Source organism: Sceloporus occidentalis, unplaced genomic scaffold, assembly GCF_023333645.1.
Source record: "Sceloporus occidentalis isolate IW3139 unplaced genomic scaffold, rSceOcc1.0.p SCAF_21, whole genome shotgun sequence".
NCBI lineage: Eukaryota > Metazoa > Chordata > Lepidosauria > Squamata > Phrynosomatidae > Sceloporus > Sceloporus occidentalis.
In genome coordinates, this window is record NW_028317001.1 from 3,095,324 (window position 1) to 3,111,306 (window position 15,983).

The following is a 15,983-nucleotide window of genomic DNA, read 5'->3' on the forward strand; positions in this document are numbered from 1 at the left end:
TCTTTCCCTAGAGGTCCATTGCCTTGTGTTCAAGGGCCAGTGGTGTTTCCAGTTTTAGTCTTTAACAATCCAGGATGTGATCAACCCAAGTGGCTTAGCCTGCCTTCCTGCCACGCGGGCAGAAATCCTAAGCGACATCTGCTTCAGCGGTGAGTGTTTTGCCCCAGGGTTTGGGCAGCAGCTGGCAGTGCCAGTTGGGACTTGCCCAATCCCCTTGGGCCAGGGATGTGTTGCTTCCTATAGGACTGAAGCGAGTGTGGCATGGGCATCCGGAGTCCAAATGGGGGGGAACCAAGGGGCCTCCCTGCCTTTGGTCCTACTGAAGTTCCCTGTTCCTTGGTGGTATTGGGAAGAGATGGGATCAGAAGCCATCCCAAAAGGTGGAAGTTGGCCATAGAGTTGTGCTGGAAGACCTACAATATGAATAGGGGAGTGTTCCCTCTAGGCATCTCTAGGACTTCTGGGACATAGTCATGTTGGAAGACCTAGAGCTTCCTAGAGAGGACATTGATCACAGCCACAAATACAGAGGGTGAATGAGTTACCATTTCAGTGGTGGCGCCCAAGTGTGTTATTTCTGCAGTGCGGATGCAGCCTACATAATCCGAATCAAGAGTCCCTTTCTTGGCACTGGCTGAAGGGGATCATCCTTGGATTACAAGGGTTTTATGTGCCTTATTGATAGTAAACCAAGGTCCAGTTAGCAGCAATAGATCAGCAATTGGGTTTAATCATTTTCAAGGGCTGTTGAAAACGTAAAATGTGGTTTTAATGCCCTCTTCTGGATGCTTTGTACCAAACGCCTCCAGTTCCTTCCTCACTTCTTTCCTTCTCTGTTCGGAAAGCTCCCCGATCTCCTCTAGCTTCATGCCCAAACATTGCAAGCAATGGATGTGAAAATGGGGAGAGGGCTAAAACTCTGAGTAAGGCTGGGTGGGATTTTAACTGGCTATGGATTTGTCCCTCATGTTCCAGGCCTTTCTCCGTCTTGGTTGCCTTCCTCAGGACGTCTTCCAGCTTGTTGGCATCCTTCCTGGACTCAGAACTGGACCCAAGATTTCCTCCATAGGAGCTCTGGCTAAAGGAGGATATGTCAGTGATGCCCAACCCTTGGTCCTCCAGGTGTTTTGGACTTCAGCTCCCAGAGGCCCCAGCCAACTTGGGTCAAGGGTCAGGGATTCTGGGAGCGGAAGTCCTAAACATCCAAAGGATCAACATTTGAGAACCTCTGCTCTAAGTCTTACCTTCGACTTATCCACGTGTCACATCAAAATCCATAGTTCTGGCCCCAAAACATTGCCCTACATGAGCTTATAGTCTTGGTCCTAGGTGAACTCACCAGTGCTGTGGATCATGGTGCCTTGCAAGAAGCCCACCTTCAGAGCTTAAAAATCTATCTAGGGATGGCAGCCTTGAATGTGGACACTCCCCAAACACCCTTGGCATCTCCCAGTGTGCGGCGCATGGAGACTACATCTCACTTTCCGGGGACTCTGTACTTTGCATGTGCTCAGAGAGCTTTGCTTCTGGTAGGGCTTGCAGGTACTTCCCTGGAGACGTGTGCCTGTCTTTCCAAAGGATGAATCCTCCAATGGCCAGTTTGCATGAAGATGGGATTATTTAAAGTAGGTGTGTAAATAGCCAAGGGTTGGGATGACCTAGAATCAGAGGGTTGGAAGAGACCCCAAGGGCCATCCAGTCCAACCCCATTCTGCCATGCAGGAACTCTCAATCAAAGCATCCCCATTGGCAGATGGCCATCCAGCCTCTGCTTAAAGACCTCTAAGGAAGGAGACGCCACTATAATCTCTGAGGAAGGAGTGTGTTCCTCTGTAGAACAGCCCTTACTCTCAGAAAGGTCTTCCTAATGTTGAGCTGGAATCTCTTGTCCTGGAGCTTGCATCCATTGCTCCATTGGGTCCTAGTCTCTGGAGCAGCAGAAAACAAGCTTGCTCCCTCCTCAGTATGGCATCCCCTCAAATATTTAAACAGGGCTCTCATATCCCCTCTTAACCTTCTCTTCTCCAAGCTAAACATCCCAGCTCCCTAAGTCCTTCCTCATAGGGCTTCGTGGTTTCCAGACCCTTCACTATTTTAGTCCCCCTCCTTTGGACACATGGCTCCAGTTTCCCAATGTCCTTTTTGAATTGTGGTGCCCAGAACTGGACACAATATTATTCCAGGTGGGGCCTGACCAACGCAGAATAGAGTGGCACTATGACTTCCCTTGAACTAGACCCTATTCTTCTATTGATGCAGCCTAGAATCGCATTGGCCTTGTTAGCTGCCGCATTGCACTGTTGACTCATGTCCGTGGTCCGCTTGGACTCCTAGATCCCTTTCACATGTATAAGTCTCTCGTTCAGCCAGGTGTCTCCCATAATCCTATATCTGTGCATTTTATTTTTCTGCCCTAAGTGCAGTACCTTACATTTCTCCCTGTTGAATTCCATTTTGTTAACTTTGGCCCAGCTTTCTAGTCTATTCAGGTCATTTTGAATCTTGATCCTGTCCTCTGGGGTATTAGCTACTCCCCCTAATCTGGTGTCATCTGCAAATTTGATAAGTGTGCCCCCAATTCTGTCCTCCAAGTCATGGATAAAGATGTTGAATAGCCCTGGGCCCAGGACAGAGCCCCACTGGACACCCCACTGGTCACTTCCCTCCAGGATGAAAAGGAGCCATTGCTGAGCACCCTTTGGGTTCATCCAGTCAACAAATGACAAATCCATGTAACAGTTGCCTTGTCCAGCCCACCTTTTACAAGCTTGTTTGCAAGAATGTCATGGGAAGCTTACACACACCTGTGTGCAAATGGCCAAGTGTTGTAAGGAACATGAACTGCTCTTAGGCAACCATGCCCTAAAGGGGAGTCAGTCTCTTTAACTGCAAGAGAGTTAGTCCTTTGCCTTGGAGACCATCACTACGAACCCAATGAGTAAGAGAGGTGTATCTGAGCAGGCAGGTTAAGTATGTGGCTAAATAACTGTGGCAGATGTATTTGCAAAGCGGGTTTAAGGTGTCCGAAAACCCCCAATTTCCTCTACTACCAGGAAAATATGCAAACTGAACCCACCTAGAATGAATCCATCAGGTACGTTTATCTAAATACAAGCGGACGGAATCGTGCGTTACATTTCTTTGAAAGCAACTTCTTAGCCACTGACGCATGACAATGATGCTCATACGGTTTTGACACCATAGCTGTTTCAATGTTTTCATCGTCCGTCTTTTAGTTATACCTTATCTCAACCTTGTTGTAAAGCTGACCCATGTTGGGAGAGAGGCAGAATATAAATCCAATGGAGAAATAAAGATAAGGATAAAAAAAAATGAAACTATGGTGGCCGTGGCATCGCTAATTTTATAACTGTAAATAATAATAATAATAATAATAATAATAATAATAATAATAATAATAATAATATGAAATGAAATGAAATTCTCACCCACCTCTAGGTCTATTTTTCTTAGTGCCACTCAGTGTTTGGGATTGAAGCGGCTCTCTTTGCCTTATTCCTTCCGGATGGAACCAGGACAATCATTTCAAGCATCTTTGTCTCTTGAGTTCATCACAACCATACACTGATATACAGTTTTCTACTCTGTGCACTAAACAACACAAAACAAAAATGTTGGCAGGGGCAGCGTACATGTCAACAAAGACAATACAAACACAGCAGTGGGCTTTTAAAGTGACAAAAACACAGCGACGGAAAGCATCTTGCGGGAATGACACTTCCAGATTTGAACCCAAATCGCTAGTTCCGGTTATGGCAGATCCATTGAATCAAAAGGGAACCTGGTGTCCGCTCATTCAGTGGATTTGGATGTAAGCTTTTTACAAAGGCTTTCCTTTGGGTCCCCATGTTTGGAAGCCGCCACATACTACTGAGCAATGGGGACAGTAAGTAAATGCGTAGTAAATGACGACATGACAAGTGAGGTTGATGTGACACAGATACCTTGCTTGCTTAACGCTGGGTATATTTTGGACTGCGACACAGAGAAGCTTCTGGGATTCTTCTTCCGCTTCTTCCATCTCCACATCCAAAAAATTAGAGAACAGGGCTGTAAAAGAAGATACATACATAAATACACAACTAGGTTTCATATACATTTTTCTACAGACAGTATCCAAAATGATTAAACCCACCTAAGTTTGAAGCCTATTCATGTTACGTGATTTTATATATAGACATCAGAATGGTTTGAAAGGTTTTATCTGTGAGCCGCCTTAGGTCCCTCCGGGGGAGAAAGGTGAGGTATAAATGAAATTGATCATCATCATCATCATCATCATCATCATCTAACGCTGGAAGGTGCATTTCAGTTTAAGAGAGTTTTCCCTCTAATCCAGTGTCCTCCAGATTAGAGGCAACTCTACAGCGAAGCCTGTCCTGGGGTTTTCTTGGCCATATCTGTTCAGAGGAGGTTTGCCATTGCCTTCCTCTGAGGCTGAGAGAGTGCGACTTGCCCAAGGTTCACCCAATGGCTTTCATAAATAATATAATTTTAAAAACAACAACACTTGAGATGGGAAAGAGCAGGATTCTCCTCTAATCATTTCTATTGTTGCTGTGTGTGCCATCTTACAATAAGGAGAAACAAAATGGTAGCTGCCTCCAGAATCCCTATCTGAGCACGAGTGAACATCAAAAACACTGAGGGAGCAAGGAGAAACAAAATGAGACCAACTTGGGGAGCGATTTCTTCCGGACTACATGCACTTCTGAATCTGCGTAGTCTTCCGAAATGGGTTTCAGTGATCCCTCTCGTTTTCCGTCTCTCAGGATCGGCACCAGCGTCCTCCAGTTCTTCCCTGAAACTGACACAGCAAAAATGAAATGCACAGATGTAGGATGGGGGACACCTGGCTGAACGAGAGACTTATACGTGTGAAAGGGATCTGGGAGTCCAAGTAGACCACAAATTGAACATGAGTTAACAGTGTGATGCGGCAGCTAACAAGGCCAATGTGATTTTAGGCTGCATCAATAGAAGTATAGGGTCTAGATCAAGAGGAATGATAATGCCAATGTATTCTGCTTTGGTCAGGCCCCACCTGGAATAATATTGTGTCCAGTTCTGGGCATCAGAATTCAAAAAGGACATTGCTCCATTGGGTCCTGTTCTCTGGAGCAGCAGAAAACAAGCTTGCTCCCTCCTCAATATGGCATCCCTTCAAGTATTTGAACAGGGCTACCATATCCCCTCTTAACCTTCTCTTCTCCAGGCTGAACATCCCCAGCTCCCTAAGTCTCTCCTCATAGAACATGGTTTCCAGACCCTTCACCATTTTTGTCACCCTCCTTTGGACACATGGCTCCAGTTTCTCAATGTCCTTTTTGAACTGTGAGCCCAGAACTGGACACAGCATGATTGCAAATGAGGCCTGACCAGAGCAGAATACAGTGCCACTATCACTTCTGTTGATCTAGACACTATACTGTATAGTGGCACATTCTTCGCTCCAAAAATAATGGCCTACAACAGTCCTCTCTGTGTCCCTACTAGTCCCTTCGGCATCTCCGATTTCCTCACCTCGGCCTGGTTTGAGAGAAAAGCTCAGGTTTCGTTTCAGATCTTCATTGCAGCCCCCGGGGTCTTCATTGATGATGCCCAGGTTGGTGTTCCACGTGGACCAGTTCACCTCGTCGACCCTAGAAAAGGCAGCAAAGTCTCTGTTATTTTGAGTGGAAAGTCATTTTTAGAAGTGGCAAATGGGAAACTTTAAAGTGCTGATGCTTATAGCTGTGAGCGTTGCCAAGAAAACCCAGGGACAGGTTTGCCTTGGGGTTGTTATAGGTCAGGAACAACCTGGAGGCAAACAAGAAGGGGAAACAAAATGGCAGCTGCTTGACCGCTCAAGCTACAAGCTCCGGCCAATTCTGCCTGCATAAAGCACCCCTGTCCTGCATCCCTAGATCCTGAAAATCCCGGTCTGATGGTCTCTGAACGGAGGCCTCATAAGAGGTTGTGGAAACATTTTGTTCTGAACCTCTGAGTACTTCTCAGTCCATGTTTAATGGGGGGGAAATGGAGTTACCTAAAACACCAGCGGTAGTCATCCTTGCCATCCGGGGTCGTCCCAACCAAAACCTGCTTCCCGGATCGGAAAGGGTTGATGATGCAATTCCAGTAGCTGTTCTCGATGTTCAGGATGGTGATGGCTCTCTGTTCATTGAAAGGCAAAGATGGGGAGACAGGAAAAAGAGGTCACAGGGGTTAGGAAAATGCCTCCAGGTTAACGTGATGGGGTGGGGAAGTTTGGGTCCTCCATTCAGACGGTGGATTTTGAGATGACCCCTGGATAAGTCAGAGGCATGTAACAAACAGTGTTTCCACAAACTCTGTGGAGGGTATTGGATAGTTGCCATAATACTGTTGTGGACAGAGCTTCCACAAACTCAGTCCACAAAAAGAGAGGGAATAAAAGAACCAGGCCTTGAAAAAGGGTCCCCTCCAAAATGCATCAAGCAAGATAAATAAAGCCTTTTTGATACCAGCATAGATTATCAAGGTTTGTTCAACAACACCGGAGCACATCTCTCCTTTTCTGGCCAAGGATAAGTTGATATACATAAGTATATCAGTATATTGTAAGCTGCTTTGAGTCCCGCTGGGGGTGGAAAGCAGGATATAAAGAAATTAAATGAATACACACAGAGAGTAAAGGATCAACTCTGCCTCTCAGCTGAGAGATTCCAAAAGCTGGCGTGGATAGTAATAACACTGAGGAGGAAGAGGAACTTTTCCGAACGCCATGTGCCACTCAAAGGGTACCGTCTGGACCAACCTGGAGCTTCCAGATGCTTTTGCTTTCCTGGGCGATCTTGTTGACGGTTTCTCCCATCAGGGCGATGAGCATGTTGAGGAGGAGGATGTAGGTGAGGATGACGTAGATGATCAGCAGGGTGACGAAGACGGACTTGAAGCGGTAGTTCTCCGTGAACTCCAGGTCGCCCATCCCAATGGTGAACTTGAACAGCTCCAGGCAGGTGGAGTAGAAGTTGTTGTAGGATGGGCGGCGCTTGCCCTGGCAGAGGCAGAGGGGGCTGCTGTGGTTCAACCCTTCCGGCTTCTCGTCATCTTCCTCGATGAGGGTCACCACCGCTGCGGCACAACAGGAGAAATTAAAGTCTCTTCCCTGCTACCCACTTTAACATCCTATCAAAGCCTGGGATTCATCATTTCACAAGGGAAATGATTCAAGAGCCTTCCACACCAATGCCTCCCAAACTACAAATCCAAGTGTGCAGCCATGACAGTTAAAGCAGGACCACAGCATGGAAAGAGCCAAAGGCCGGACAGCCACATGCAGAAGAACCAGAAACAAGTGGACGCACAAACACACACCCAAACTGCAATGCTGACTAAGCCACAGTGGAAAGGAAAGGGAAAAAAGATCCTTTTTGCATCCAGTTCACAGACCGCCCCCAAAAGCATATCCACAGAGCATGGTTAAGAAGCCCTGGCTTAAAGGCAAGCGTCTGTATTTAAACAAATAGACTCCGCCGCCACTTAGTCACCTGTCGAAAAGCCAAAATGGAACAGCAGGAAGACCACAATGAAGCGCAAGAGATCTCTCAGCATCATCTGCAAGGAAAAGAGACAGTCATGACCAATTGCTGCCAGTCCAAAGATGGGAAGCCTGTCCCTTCAGCCAGAGGGATACAAGGGCCATTATGTCCACAGATAAGGACTAGTGCTTATTCCCCAAGCTCTAATTTTAAGGATGGGTGAGAATCCATTTCCCTTTCTTTTTCTGATACGAATTCACCTGGAAGAATGTGTCCCATGTCCAAGAAAGACTTTGATAAGAAAGAATATGTCAAGAGCATGGCGATCTATACGGTCAAAGGTCTGGAAACCACCAAGCCAAATTAAATTGTAACGGCTGTAATGGTGGAGCGTGACAGGACCCAGGACATGAACAAACAGATTCAAATTACAGGAGAGGAGACCCCTCTTAACCATTAGCAAAGGACTTTCGGACAATACATGCTGCTCATCGCAAGTGAAGGCAGTGGACTCTAGTTCACTGGAGGTTTTTAAACAGAGGAGTGTTTTTGCTATGGATTCTTACACTAGACTAGAAGAGAAGACCTTTAGGGTCTCTTTCAAGCCTATGATTCTGTGAATCAGAGTTGGAAGGGACCCTAAAGGGTTATCCAATCCAGCTCCCCACCAAACCAGGACTCCATTACCAATATTGATTCATGTTCAGGATGGATAGAATTTGATTTCTTCTATCAGATTTACAAATGTGGGGGGAAACAGAAAGGATGCAGTTGACCCATCCCTCCCCATGGACCACTCTCTACTCAAGACTCATCCTAACCTTCTCCAGCATGACAGAGTAGATGCCCATCTGCTGGAACCCGCGGGTGTAAAAGAGCAGGTTGATCCAGCCCAGCGCCAAGGCAAAGACCATGAAGACCACGTAGAGCTCCTGTTTGCTGAAATAAAGCACCGCCGAACTGAGGATCAACACCGAGTGGAGGAAGCTGAAAAGGGCAAGAGAGGAGGAGAAGGGTGAGTGGGGCAACAGGAAATAATTCAGGACTGTCTTTGAAAATCAAAGGTTGGAGGGTATGTTCATCCTACATCTATAGCATCGGCATTGGCATTGGCATTACCACTGCTACTGCTACCAGATGTGGATAACAGAAGTAAAAGTGCAGGCTGGTTCAACTGGTTCCTGGGTTCAAACCCAGCGTGAACAAAACCCACACATGGCACCACTTACAAAAGAAGTTCGCTGTAGCTCTCCGTAAAGACTGCCTTGAAGGATGAGCATCTCTGCTTGAAATACTTGATCTGTAAACATGAGCGGGAAAGTAGAAGAGGAGTTCTTCCGGATGAAGAAACTCAACGTGTGCTGTACGTTTTGTGTAGTGTGAATTTTAATAAAACAAAGAATGCAAGTTGAAATGAATACCGACAAAGATCTTACCCCTCTAAAAAAGAAATAGACGCCTCCCAGGATGCTCAGGATTTCCCCCGTGACTCGCAAATATTCACTGGTCTTGTGGCGAAAGGCAAAGGGGGGCTGTGAATGAGAAGCATGCAAGGTCAAAAGCCACAAAGCTTCACCCATTTCCATTTTAGATTTCAATTCACACCATCCTCTATTACAATGCCCCATAAACCCACCCACCTGCATCATGACCCTATGATATTCTATGGCCATTCACTACTTTCTGTGGTTTCAGGATCCCTTGGCAAGGCTAGGAACATATCCCTGGGGGATACAAGGGAGTGACTTGTATATTTAACCAAGTAGGAGATCTAGAATCTCAGGCCCCATACAGACTGCCAAAATAAAGCTGCTTTGGGTCACTTTGGAGGTACACTGTTTAAATGATGCATGCATCCTAAGAGTCCGGAAGCTGCTCCAAAGCTGCTCTCCAGTCCTTAGGACTGGATCATGGTTTTGGCACGGCTTCCGGACTCTTAGGACACAGGCATCATTTAAATAGCATATCTCCAAAGTGACCCAAAGCAGCTTTATTTTGGCCTGTCTGTATGAGGCCTCAGCCAGCATCTTCAGCTCCTTGGAGGAAAGGTGAGCTACATAAAGTGATAGGTGTATACATTATAAGGTAAGAATGCAAGGATGAGAAATTCAAGTACCGTCCCGTCTTTGCGCGTCGGTCTGAAGTAGGCCGCAACAGTGAGGATGAGAATATGGGCCGCGTAAACGATGAAGTTGAAATAAAAAAGGTGTTTCACAAAGCCGTCCCACTTGTCCTGCAGGAGCTGGTTGAGAGGCTCCACCAGAAGCATTTCGTGACGATTCTGGAAAAGAAAGGAGAAAACCGATGGACGGAAGTGTTTTAACTTCCCTCCCTTTCTCTTAATGCCACAGACGAAGGTAGAAGATTCAAGGCAGACAAAAAGGGAAAGACTAAAACAAGTCTTTTTGCGCCACCGGTCAGGGCTTGTAGTATTTAGTATGTAAAACAGTCACTTTTGAAAAACAGGCCTAAATCCAATGTGTCCAATGCAGAATAAACCCATCAACCCACTGAAAATAATGGGAACTCGCTAAGTCAACAGTTAAGTAGGGTCCGTTGATTCGATGGGTCAAACTCTAATTGGGATTGAGGAGTGGATTTGTAATGTACGAGGAACTTTTTAGAAAGTGCAACCATAACAGTAGCCAACTACTCCTCTTGAAAAGAGTACTGGGCAAACCAATAGACGCGCCACATGGGCCTCACAGAAAACGCACCGCAGTCGCACATCAGTGTGCCATATCATGGTCACAAGAATGAGGTGCAGATAGTGACAGCTAGTGGTTTCCATGTCAATGTAGCCACGAGTCTGTGTTTTATAAATGCTCTAACCTGCTTAGCCCTGTCCTCAAAATAGGTTCAATCCTACCAAGTTTAGCAACTTAGACAGCTCTTTTAAAGTTCCAGAGAAGACCCAGAGAAGATGTACTGTTCCACTTGACATTGGCGTTACCTGCCACCTTTGGCTCTGTGTTACCAAGCCTTCCATCTGACCCAAATGGGGATGTCCATACACTCACCGGTGTCTCGCTGCTGTAAGCGATGATCTCCAGAACAGAGTTTTTCTCACAGGTATCGATACTGGAAAGGTCGTACAGCGACGAGTGGACGGGCCCATAAGCCCATTCGGTGAACTTGCGAGAGAGGTGGCGACATTCGGGCACCTTCATCTCCCGTCGGAGGATATAGGCGAAGACCTATCGCCGGGAGAAAGGTAAACAGCGTGCCACGGTTTCGAACTGAATTCGGAGCATGCAAAGGTAACAGCGAAGATGCATCTCTCCAAAGATTAAGAGCTACAAGCAAAGTCCTTCTCTAGCTGCTCCCTGACGGGAGATGCAAGATTGGGGCTTATCGAGAACAGGGCCTTCATGGTGGTGGCATCACAAATGTTGAACCACATTAATTGAAAAGGCCATTCAAAACCACTCTATACCATAGGTTTAGTTCATTTAGTACTGTTGACATTGGCTGGTAGTGGCTCTTGGGCAGAGAGAAAGGATTTCCCCATTACCTGCTGTCTGATCCCTTTTAACTAGAGATTTGTTGTGTGCCTTCAATTTGTTTCCAACCTATGGCGACCCTAATGTGAACTTATCACAGGGTTTTCTTGGCAAGATTGGTTCATAGGAGTTTAGTCCTTGTCTTCCTCTCAGGCCGAGAGAGTATGACTTGCCCAAGGTGACCTGGTGGGTTTTCATGGCCAAGCCAGGATTCAAACTCTGGTCTCTCAGAGTCCTAATCCAACATTCATGCCACCACACTTCATTGCTGGCTGTGTTAACTGCGCACTTTTCAACCAGCCTCTGACACGAAGTGACTCATGTTCACTCGGCATGACAGGACCTGTGTGTCATTCCTGATTCAGAGATCCCACATGCTCCGAGTCTCAGCCTCCATGTGCCTTCTGAGAAAGGCATGACACATGGGAAGGGGCACCACTAGCTACTATGACAGTTACAGAAGACAGTTACTCCCATAAGGACTGGAATTACTCATCATTCAGTGATGACTATAATGCAGTGTAGTTATACATTAGTTACTGAAATGAATATATACGTAAATCCTGGGATTTGTAGTCTATTGTGGCATCAGAGCCCTCTGACAGAGAAGGCTGAATAGCTCACAAAACTACCAACCCCAACACTGCATAGCATTAAGCCACGGCGGTGAAAGCAGTGTCAAACTGCATTACTCAGCAGTGCAGATGCAGCCTTAGTCCTAATCCCCTCATCTGTGTCAGGGAAGCCCTACCTACCTGTATCTTCCCGGTCTTGGCTGCCAGCGTCAGTGGCGTCAACCCGCTGTGGTTGGTGATCTCTTCCAGCTTGAGGGTAGGGTTGATCCTGGCTCCGAGAATGAGGATTTCGTTGTACACGTTTGTGACGAACTTGGTGTTGTCCTCGGTGTTGTCAGCGATCTCCACCAAGGCGTGGAGAACGGTGTTGCCCATGGAGTCCTGGGTCGCAATGTCGGCCGGATGGTGGGGGTTCTCCAGGAGGTATTTTGCAATGTTGAGCTGGTTAGTGCAGGCAGCCAAGGAGAGAGGAAGCTCACCTACACAAGGAAATTGGAAAGCAGTAAGAAAAGGGAGAGAAGGCACTACTGGTGTACTACTCAAGCAAGGAAGCCACAGGCTGCCCCAGACTTGCAAGACAATGACCCTTGACAGTCTCTCACTCACAGAGTCATTGTAAGTCAATGTCGACTTGATGACAAATAGACCAAAAAAGGAGGAACATCTATTTTCTTTCCGGCTAATCCACAGATATGACACTGATGGCGGACTGTTGCAGAGAAGCTTACCAAAATAAAATCCAGGTCTCCCTTTTATCTTCTGGAAGAATTCCCCATGGGCTTGGGCATGGACGTCCGCCCCGTTCTTGACCAGGAGTTCCACCAAGTAGTAGTTCCGTCTCTCGATGGCAATGTGCAAGGCAGTCTGACCTGTGGAGGCAAGAGGCTGAGCAGGACCCAGGAGGAACTAACACCCAACTCCTGTTTATGGGTTGAAACAGACTTTTGACGCCGGTCTGTTTTGCCCCAGTCACCCATTTGACTTTCTCAGAGTGGGAAGAAAATAACTAAAATGACCCATTGCTCCTTTTGAGAATGAAATTAGCAAATGACTGCTTCTCTAATTCTCAGGGATGTATTAAAAGGCCAAAGGCTATCAAAGAACGAATTGGACAACACTGCCACACAGAGGAGAGCGCACAGAAAAGAAGGTTGGTTCACATGGTCTGGCCTACAATTCTGCCCCATCATGAATTTTTAAACATCCTTTTGCAATTATTTATTCATTTAGGTAGTTAATTCTACATTTTTCTTCCAGCAGAAGAAGACCAGCTTGGCTTTTCTGCAGCCGACAGAAAGAAAATTATGGGCCAAGAACCAGACAATAAACTTGGTTAATTATTATGAGCGGAAGTATTAAAAAGTAGATTTGGGCAGCTGCCATCTTCCTTCTTCCCTCAGGGTCTGAGGGCACCATCTTTTGGCCTCCTGTTACAAACAAGAAGGAAAAACTAATGTCTTTTCATAATCTCCCCTCCTTTTTGTATGCCCTGTCTTCCTTCCAATATGGGACCCAAAGCAACTCATAATACATTGGTCAAAACCAAGCGGACAGGGTCCCATTTGCCAGCCCCTGTCTACTATACCCGTCCTTACCCTTGTAGTAGCTGTCTGTGTACTCGGCGTTTACAAACTCCTTCAGGTTGTCTGTCTTCTCGGCGATCTCCAACAAGACTGGGATGGTGTCATTCCAGCCATTATGGAGGTTCAGCATGGCTTTCAGCAAACAAGTTTTCCCAGTATCTGGTTCTGGAGACATCAAACATTTAACAAGTTCAGAAGGAGAGCCTAATGGGTTTCTATGGGCCAAGTAGGGATTTGAACCCTGTTCTCCAGAGTCATAGTCCGACGTCCAAACCACTACAACATGCCGGCTATTATGTCTTACACTAATGAACTTAAAAATGTTTAATACATTAGTATTAGTATGGAAAATCAGTCTGCACAGGGATCTTGTAGCACCTGTGAGACTAAGTGAAAGAAAGAAGTTGGTAGCATTGAGTCTACTTCCTCAGTTACTGAATTCCTAAATGTAAAGAATTTTATGTTGAGCTTGTAAAAGTTCTTTTTCAGACTGAAAGACTGAGCCTTCTGATCTTGGAAGCTAAGGCAAAGTCAGGCCTGGCTTGTACTTGGACAGGGGACCATGAAGGAATATCAGGAGTGATATTTCAATGGAAGGTGAGCCTCCTGTGAGTATTCCTTGTCTACAAAGCCTCCATGAAATTTATGGGGTTGTCATAGACTGACCGGTAACTATGGCATATACACACAGACCACAAGTGTTGGAATTGCCAATGGGTCCTGCTGACTGAGAGACTGGGAGCTGCAGTCTGAGAAAAAACGCAGCGTTTCCTTCACTTACCTTTGAATTCATCGTCTGTCAAATTTTTCGTCGTCTCCACAAGGTAAATCAAGAGGTCATCCAAGTCGCTCGGATCCCCCTGTGCCACCGCATCAAAGACGCGCCTTCGGTTGTAGATCTTGAACGCTTTCTCGGCCCGCAAACCAAGGGAAGCCGTGGACAGGAGACTGAAAGAGGAAAAGGGGTTTTTTGGAGTTACCCAAATACAGGGACGGACGGTTTGTGCATTGGCTGTCCTCACTGCTAGACAGCTTTCTGGTAATAACACGCAAAGTTAGTTTAAGCTGGTATTTGAATTTTATTTGGCTGTTTATTAAATGTATACGTGGCGTTTCCTTATTGAATTTATACACTTTTCACGGAAGCAGGGGGATTCTTATTTAGGGAGCAATGCTTTCCAACACACAAACACACATACACCTGCCTCTGCTCCTGTCTGGACACGGCCAACTCACTTGGAACAGTGGTTCCCGCATTTCCCTCTCTCCAAACTGAGGCTGAACTTAATGATGGGGTTGGAGGCCAGGTGGTCCATCTGGTAGAAGGAGTCCATGGGGGCCATGTCCTTGTCGCTATCCCCAATCCCGAACCGCGCCCGCCTGGCAAAGATGCCGTGCTTCGTGGCCCTCGTGCTGTTGTTTGGGGTGCCGGCGGCCGAGTCCTCTCCGTCCATATGGTCGTCCGCCACGCCTTCCGATTCCTCCAGATCCGAGCTGCCCAGTTTCCTCATTTTGCCCAGGATGCCCGACATGGCGGATGAAAAGAAATATCCTAAGACTCAATGATCTTGCTGGAATAAAGAAGAAGAGGAAATTGCATTAAGATGGAACAGGCAACCATCACAGAGACAGAAGGGGCTCCTGAGGCTATCAAGTCCAGCCCTCTGCTCAAGGCAGGAACTCCAGCTGGAGCAATGATTTCCAAACTTGATTCCTCCAGACATTTTTGATTTCAGCTTCTGCAATTCCTGACTGCTGGCCAAGCTGGCTGGGGCTTCTGGGAGCTGAGGTCCAAAACACAGAATCATAGACCATGCAGTCCAAACAACTTTTGCCATATTAATCGAAACACCTCCAACAGATAGCCATCCTCTGTCTATAAACCTCCAAAGAAGAAGACTATACCACACTTTGAGGCAGCATATTCCACTGTCAGGAGATTTAGGTGGAAGCTCTTTTCCTGTAGTTCCTTCCTCCGAAATACTGCCTACAGCGCCCGAGATTCATGGGTGGCCTCCCATCTAAGTATTAACCAGGGTTGACCCTGCTTGGCTTCCAATATCAGAGAGGATCTAGTGCCTCCGTGGTACTTAGGCCCAAACCAAACTTTAAAAGCAACAGGTGCAAAGGTGAAAGGCAGAACTTACAAAGCTTGCAAGGGTCCGTAGCCTCCCGTTTGCAGTTTCTTTTCCGCAAAAGCCTTTCTCGCCTTCTCCGCAGGCGTTGGATCCAAGGCGTCCCTTTCTAGGCGTTGTCTGGAGGCGGGTGGGAAGGAGAGGGGGATTCCCCCCCCCCTGGTTTTTTAGCTCTCTCCTGGTTTCCTTTGCTTGGAAATTGAATCCGTACAATCGCAGTTTTGACAGGCAGGCGATGCGGATGTTGAGAGCTATCCGGAGTTGAGTAATAGAATAATGGAGAAAGACATAAGTGATGGAAACAGGAGCGATGGCTATTCCCTGGAGCCCAGGAAAAAGCTTTTTGCAAACAAATCAACCCAAAAGAAAAAAGAATTATCTTCACCATGTTTGGGGTTTCACATCCTTTCTTTCTTTTCTTTTCTTTTCTTCCTTCCATTTAGTAGCAGATTTCCTCTGTGAGGCGAAAAACACATTTAAATTTTGGCTTCTGGTTCGGAGGCTCAGTTGGTTTAACTGTACATCATCATTATTGTGGCCATCATTATTATTAGTCCACCATTTCCCCAATGTTAGAGAAGTCCTAAGCCCAAAGTTATGTTAAACTATCCATTGATCCTATTGAGAGATAGACTGATGTAGCAATCTGAGTGTTGGATAGGAC

The 15,983-nt window shown here is 46.4% G+C and overlaps 1 protein-coding gene across 1 annotated transcript; it reads right to left on the reverse strand.

The window, feature by feature from the left end:
* Window positions 1–3,875: 3,875 nt before the first annotated feature.
* On the reverse strand, window positions 3,876–15,418 carry LOC149301419 (transient receptor potential cation channel subfamily V member 1-like). Its single transcript, XM_089484199.1, has 17 exons — window positions 15,332–15,418; window positions 14,421–14,755; window positions 13,966–14,132; window positions 13,197–13,349; window positions 12,330–12,470; window positions 11,782–12,080; window positions 10,544–10,720; window positions 9,640–9,804; window positions 8,960–9,055; window positions 8,753–8,823; window positions 8,345–8,510; window positions 7,533–7,599; window positions 6,800–7,116; window positions 6,050–6,177; window positions 5,545–5,663; window positions 4,699–4,828; window positions 3,876–4,071 (listed from the first exon to the last, which is right to left on the reverse strand). The coding sequence occupies exons 2-17, from the start codon at window positions 14,714–14,716 to the stop codon at window positions 4,059–4,061; spliced, it is 2,505 nt and encodes an 834-aa protein (XP_089340325.1). The 5' UTR covers window positions 14,717–14,755; window positions 15,332–15,418; the 3' UTR covers window positions 3,876–4,058.
* Between the last annotated feature and the right edge of the window lie 565 nt (window positions 15,419–15,983).